This window comes from Clinocottus analis, unplaced genomic scaffold, assembly GCF_023055335.1.
Source record: "Clinocottus analis isolate CAN_PGR_092001 unplaced genomic scaffold, fCliAna1.0.p SCAF_2, whole genome shotgun sequence".
Taxonomy (NCBI): Eukaryota; Metazoa; Chordata; class Actinopteri; order Perciformes; family Cottidae; genus Clinocottus; species Clinocottus analis.
Window position 1 is genome coordinate 9,506,623 of NW_027175931.1, and position 7,500 is coordinate 9,514,122.

At 37.3% G+C, this 7,500-nt stretch overlaps 1 protein-coding gene across 3 annotated transcripts in view; it reads left to right on the top strand.

Moving 5' to 3' along the window:
* Positions 1-7,500, top strand: part of LOC137790486 (F-BAR and double SH3 domains protein 2-like) — a 55,124-nt gene that overhangs the window by 28,955 nt on the left and 18,669 nt on the right. For 2 of the 3 annotated variants that reach the window (XM_068584774.1, XM_068584773.1), the window contains exons 9-11: positions 1,198-1,320; positions 1,945-2,040; positions 3,124-3,198. In XM_068584774.1, the coding sequence (XP_068440875.1) occupies positions 1,198-1,320; positions 1,945-2,040; positions 3,124-3,198 (294 nt within the window). The remainder of the gene's footprint in view (positions 1-1,197; positions 1,321-1,944; positions 2,041-3,123; positions 3,199-7,500) is intronic. The other variant, XM_068584775.1, reaches the window with a different exon arrangement.

The window sequence follows — 7,500 nt, forward strand, 5'->3', positions numbered from 1 at the left end:
AAAAGCTGTTCATTTGGACTGTATTAAATGTCTTTATATTGCCGCATCAAAATCCTCTTCTAATAGTAAGAGCTGTCAAATGAAAACATCTGCTCTGTATCTATTCTTCTTTTGACTTTGATCTTGTCTCTCGTTTTTAGTCTGCATTCTGTGGCATAAGGCGATAAAACATATGCCGCAGTTAAACTAGATTTTTTTTTTTCTAAGGTTGGCAGCAATACCAGGCCAGTGGTGAGGTGTGTGTAACAAACCAAGTTTGAACTTTTCATAAAACCTGTGTTTTATAAACCTGTGTGTGTTTATGTAAACACACAGAGGTGTTTTCAATCACGCTGGTTGATTAGACCACTAGTCAGGTTAACGCTAGATTAGCCACAAAAGTGAAAACACCTGTGTGACTGGATTATGGGTCTTCAATTACATTTTCATCATTCTGTGACCTGATAACATGTGACATAAAACAGCATGTCTGATGTGTTTATTGTGACACTGTAAATGCTGTATGATTGCTGAAATTGTGTAAATACTAGGCAATTTGTTACAATTTTATTTATTTTTTTCTTTGGAACTCACTTGCTAAAGTTATGAACCCCCGTTATATGTTCTTTGAGGCTTTTGTGTCTCTTACTTAAACATAATTAGTAAATTAGTAATTAGTAAACATAGACATGTGTAATGATTCACTCATCCAATGCCTTTAGGAAAAACACAGTTGAAACTCACTCCATATCCTTATCTTATGTCCACAACTTATAAACAACAAAGTAGCTGTCCAAACAAACTACACTTTGTGAAACTTACACATACCTGCAGATAAGGTTTGTTCCAGCCTCAACAACAAGGTACAGGAATATGACAAACATTTTTACAGTCTGGCTCCTAGTTACAAAATAGTTGTGGTTAAATGATGGATGAAAGTATAATGATGACAAATTAGGCACTATGGTGCACAGAGCTCTTGATGTTAAAATTAAAATCTGAATGAATGTAGAAAAACAACGAATAAATTGCTAAAGCTTTGGTGGTAACAGGCTTTGTTCTACTCCTTTACCCTCCTTCTATCCTCTGTCCATTTCTAGGTGTCACCTCCTAATTTTCTTGTACCCTCTTTTTTTTTTTATTAAGGATTATGGCATTACAATGGATTAATCCATTCTTCACTGTAACCTCTGGTCCTTCTCCCTCTCTGTCCTTTAGGCCTTGGATGGCAGGATCTATGAGCATGTGAAAGACTACCTGGTAGAGCTGAGTCGTACTGAGCTTGAGGCCTCCACAGCCACACACAACACCTTCCAGTTCTTGTTGGACAAATCCACAAGGGTGAGTCAGATGTGTTGAGTGACAGACGCCTTCTGTGCTCATTTTTTTTAAATTGGTATTTGTAGAAATGCAGCATTTCTTGGAAATATCCTTCAATTGTCTAAACATTTAATAAAATTGCATTTTGTTTGTAAAAACAATGTGTATTTCTTCAGTGAAATTAATGTGACATCTTGACATTTTGATTTAATTTGTGATTACGAGGAACTGTTTTTTTTATATTTCACAGTAGTGCCAAAGACTGCATTTTGGAAGCATTGTTCACATTCAGCATTTTTAAATAAACTATATATATATATATATATATATATATATATATATATATATATATATATATATATATATATATATATATATATATATATAAAAGCAGAACATGACTTGGATGCCATTCACAGTGATATGTAAACTATCAAACCCCAAATCTATGGCCTGAATACAAAATACTCACCCACTGTCGGCTTGAGAGGTGGCTGGAAAAAGTTTGTAGTCTGCTTCATCACGGTGGGACTGAAGCTCTGGTCAGCAGGGACTCACCAAGTTTACGATGGATTCCAAAATCGACTTTTCACCACTTGCATGCAAATACACGGTATTAACTATCTTCCTTTGTCTTTAACTCAGATCATACAAGAATACAACCAGCAGTTGTTCATGCAGGAGAATCCAGTGTTTCACAAAGCACACGACTTCCAGTTCCAGCCCAGCGATTGTGACACGGTAAGAGGCACATAGTTCTTCGGTTAAACTTGTATTGTTTGTGTATGAACCTGTTTAATTCTGTCTCTTTCAAACACACACACGCACACACGCACACACGCACACACAGCAATCAGCTCTACCCTCCTCCTGCTTTTGCTGTCCCTTCCAATATTGTATTTTACATCTGTGACAGAAGTCTGGACCACATCTCGTTCATTGAAAAGGATTTCATGTACATTTTATTCTTGTGACTTTAAAAAATATCATTAATACATTTAAGCTGAGAGGCTTTCCAAGGTGGAAATCAGGGAGCCAAGCTCTGATCATTCTTATTCTCTTTAGCTCTTTTGTTTCCAGCCTTTGGAGACTTTTTGGTGATGTTAACAATTCAGGATGCAGTTGTCCAGTTAACTCTTGTCTGGTGACAGCATGACAGAAGCATGAATCTGCTGTGTTCTAATATTAATGGTTTTAACGGTAAATGTTATGTGTCCACTTGGAGCTTCTCTTTCTAATTCTAGCTTCTTTCCATCATTTACATACAATCCATAACTTTTTTTAAATTGAATTGGTTGCTGTATGCAAAAATAAATTGTATTTGTCATGTATCAATCTTAAGTCTCTGTGATAAAATATGCAGCAGTTGAAATCATGCGGTCACACCCCTCTGGAGACGTGAGGTGTTGCTGGTTAAAAAAAAAAAGATGTCTCCCAGTGGACATTGTTTCTAAATCCTCCATAGTTATCCTTTTTCTTGTGTCTGAGTCATTTTGTGCTCTCTTGTTTCTCAGCCTCTTTTCCCTTTTCTCTCTCTTTCTCGCTCTCTCTTTCTCGCTCTGTCTTTGTCTATCTCACTGTGTTCAGATTTTCTTTCCCTCTCTTATCTGTTCCTATATTTCATAAACTGGTAATATTTCTCTTAACAACAATGTGCTGGCTTATTCCTACCCTAAGTCTTCCTAATCCTGTTCAACCATTGCTAACACTTTTCCCTAACCTTTTTTTCCATTAACCCTGTATTTGTGTGTCTGTGTGCTTGTACTGCTGCTCTTGGGTGTGTGGGTGCGCGGACGCTTGCCTGTGTGTATGTGTGTGTGCCAGACTCTGAGCTCGGTGCAGCAGTTGGTGGACATTGAGCCGTCGCCCGTCAGTGCCATGAGAATGACCCTGGCACAGGTAGTCTTAATTGCTGTTAGCATTCTTCATCTTCATTCCTGACTCGAATCATGGATCATCTACTCCATTCATGTCGAGCTATTTATCAATCTCAAACTCAAACACTTACCTGTTGCCCAACAAAGCCTTGACAACGTAACTCTCCCCAATGACTTTGCATGCAGGCACACTGCTAAGCAATTTAATTTCTACGTCATGCTCAGAATCAAACACATTGTAAATAAATCAATTTAAATAAATAGACTATATGATGTCAGGTAGTGTAAAGTCTTACTCGTTAAGTGTCTATCTGTCTTTGATCATGACACTATAGTTACTATAAATGACCATTTCCCTCAAAAGAGGCCTACACTGCTTAGGTATCAAGTTATCTGGTGGACAGTTAATTTTACCCATGATGGACTGCACACAATTGTAATAAAGTAGGTCAACTAGAATACCCTTTACATCCCAACTATCCTTCCTGGCGAGCAGCTTGGGCCCATCCCTCTTCCTAAACAGAGAGTAGTGTTGCCATTACAACATGTCTACCCAGCATCAACGCAAATCTTTTACACATGGGTCCATGAGCATATGAGATATCAGTGCGCAGAAACACTCAGAGGGAACATGACTATTGCATGCGGCAGCATAGGCGTGGCTACAATTACACCTATGACATCATGCCCATTGCTGGTATAATGAATAAGAATAAACCTGACCAATATGTGGGAGGCTCTGGATTATTGGTTTTAGGTGGATATTCAGTCACAACCTCAGCTTTCACTTGAGTTTAGCTTTATTTTTATTCAGCAGTGTTCAGTATTCTAGAGTAAAGAACAGCAGTTTCACAGTTTTTTTTGTTTGATATTAACTTATAATTCGGCAAAGATTTACACAAGATTCTAACAATATGAATTAACTCAAAACAACCATCACACTTACACTCATAGCCATACGAATGAAAACATTACAAAATGATTACAATATACGCTATTGGAGATTTCAAGTCTCTCAGAATAACAATTGCTTATTTACTTCAAACTGTGTTGTTGTCGACTTCGTAGTAAGATCCGTAGTACTGTAAATCTGTCTTTCTACCCAAATTCAGAGTTTGTTTACTAAAGTCAGATGAGTTTTCTACCCTCCTGCTCCATGTATTTTCTTGATTGTAAACAGGAAACCCTTCTTTTAAAGCGTAAATAAAGCACGCTACTTTTGTTGCAGTAATACTATAAGAGCTCTTGTATCCTCCTCACTTGTCTGGTTGCTCCATGATAATGAAACAAGAGAGCCGTATTTGCTGGATTACTGAATACTGCTGGCATGATAGTGGCTCCATGGGCTCTGTAATGCTTTGATGCTGTCATCAGTTTATCAGCAATGCAGTCCCAGCACCAAATTACTTATCAGATGCCATAACCTTGTTGCTCTCGCATCATCTGAAATATCACTACACTATCATAGCCATGTAGACGAATGACTCAAATACTTGGTTCGTGTGATTTTTATTACCACATTTGGAGTGTCTTAAGAGTTCAACATATAGTCTTTGCAGGCACAATGACCCTTTCTGTATTACTGTTTTGTTTTTGTTGTATGTGTGTGTATATTTTCTTTTTTAGATTATGTGTTAGCTCACCCTTACCAAACCACCACACCAGAATCAAGCGTTCAATGGTTAGTATTGTGTGAGTAAAGGCCTTTCGAATAATAAGGACGTTTATTCTTTAAAGTGTCAGCATCTGTAAGCAGAACTGTGAAACAGACAAGGCTGGCTGCACAAGTACTACGTATTAAGACTAAAACTAAACAAGAATGTAGGCTTTCTATTCTGGTTTATTAGGTTAACACCTTAATACGTTTTCTTTTTGCAATTAATGCACATAAAGCGTGTAATCATACCATGCATTTGCATAAATCCAAAGGCAATGTGGTCTAGTTTCCCACTTATTTTAAGCTCAACTAGAAATACTGCTGCCTTGATTGTGATACAGGTGTTGTTCAACATGATATTATATTATTATGTTCTGGTCAAGACAGCAGTTTTTTGTTTTGTTTTTTTAAACAATAGGACCCTGTGAAGCACGAAATGACGCATTAGAAAAGAGAGTAGTAGCTTCTAAATGTGGTAAAAACCTCTTTGGGTTAAGAGCTTTCTTGGGATATTTTTGCAAAACAGTAGTATAGACTTCCAACAAGTGTTTAGACTGAGGCGATGACATAACAGCTGGACTCAAATTACAGACATTACGTGATGTGTGTCTTAAACTATTGGATCTCCCTCTCCCCATAAGGCTCGAAGATTTAGACTTTTAAACCTGCACTTCCTGCCACCCTATACTGCGCCTTCATGCACACAGACAGCTACACTTTGACACAGTTCATTCTCACCCCTTCATCCCTGTGGCTTCAGAATAACACAGTTGTTATTTGCGGGGTTCTAAATGACTGTTATTATAACAGTGTATATAGGCTGTTATTGAAGTACAGTATGATCACACCATTGTGAGGTTGCTGTGCTGTGCTTTTTCCTTAGCATGCTGGCTGAATAGCCGTAAATCACATTTACATTTTTTCTTTTGCTATTGCTGAATCATCGTTACCTTCATCTGATACATTTATACTTGACACTGTCAAATTATCACATGCAGTTATATATACACCTATTTTGCGTGACACTTAATCCACTATATTAGCTGTGATACATATATATATAGGGCTGTGAATTGATTAACATTTTTAATCAGATTAATCACAGGTTTCTGTAGATTAATCATGATTAATCACATATTACCGTTATTCTCGGTATATTTTCGTAAAAACATAAAGAATTATTATAAAAGATGGATATATACATTGTCATTTATACAATGGGGTGCTCTTGTAAATAATGCAACTATAGACCGTAAGGTGAATTTATTCGTCGCGAGTGGAGGTGACAAGGTGCTCAGTGTTGCCAGATTGGTGATGGCGTAGTATCGTACCAAAGGCTCAACATGGTTGTATTTGAAGGATAATTATCGTGCATCTGGCACGCATTTTTTCTCAAAAAGAGGACATGTCCGGGAAAAAGCGGACGTCTGGTCACGCAGGTAACTCTCATTACTCACAGAAGTCCAGTGATCCTGTCAGCGCCACATGATCCGTAGCAGCCAAGTCATTTTCCGTTTTGTTCTTTTCAGCTCTACACAGCACGTCGATTTGTGTCATGATTGTGTGTCTTTGTGGTGCTTTGATGCTCGGGTCCCCCGTTGCCACTCACAAAACTTTGGTGAACCCCTCATCCTCAACAATATTAATTCCGCAACTGTGCTACTCAGCTTGTCACAGGCAGACTTAGTGAGGGGTCTTTGCGTTAAAAAAATTAACACATTAATCCTGTAATTTAATCATAATGCGTTAACGCGTTATATATATATAGCAGAAAATGTCAAGGTGTTCCAGGTCTTACCAGAATGATGTATGCTATAAACATGAAGCTGAATACAAAATGAGGAATCTAAACAAACAGCATCACATAAAGTCTTTAAAGTTAACATGCAAAGAGAAGATTCAAATTATTTTGCAAACAAGTGTTTACATTTTACACGCAACATTTTGATGCTGGCAGGCCACATGAAAAAAAACAACACTTACTCTGTTTATTCAGTACGCAATATACCAAAAATCAGGGCACACTTTGCTTTGCTCCCTCCACGATATGTCAGTTTGGAGCCACTGTTCAAATCTAGTTTTCTGCCTCCCTGCTTTAACTCCCTCTCTTGCCTTTATGTAATTGAGCTGTAAATCTCCCATGTAATACTCTTAGTTTCACACTTATACTTAGCCAGATGTATGCCCTCTTGTTCCTGAAGCGGCACATAATTAATAGATATGATGTGCATGGAAACTTGCAATTAAAATATCTTGTGCCGTAGTCTAGCCACCACACTTTTATTATCAGATTATGGGAACCCCAGCCTCTCAGGTCTGTGAGTATGAATCAGTAACACTGAATATATGTACTGTAAATGCTGAGGCCTAGTTTTGGTTGGAATTGACAACTGCTCATTTCTAAAACATTAATGGCTCTTGTTAAATGTCACAGAATTGACCAACATTATATAAATGTTTACACTTGTTATGTCCACAATAAAAAGATGAAAGTTAAGCTTGTGCATTGCATTTAGTCTGATTGTGGATGCTTGCATGAATGAAGAACTCAAGTGGAACTTTTTTCATATATATATATATATATATATATATATATATATATATATATATATATATATATATATATACACACACACACACACACACACACATGGACTAGGAGACAAC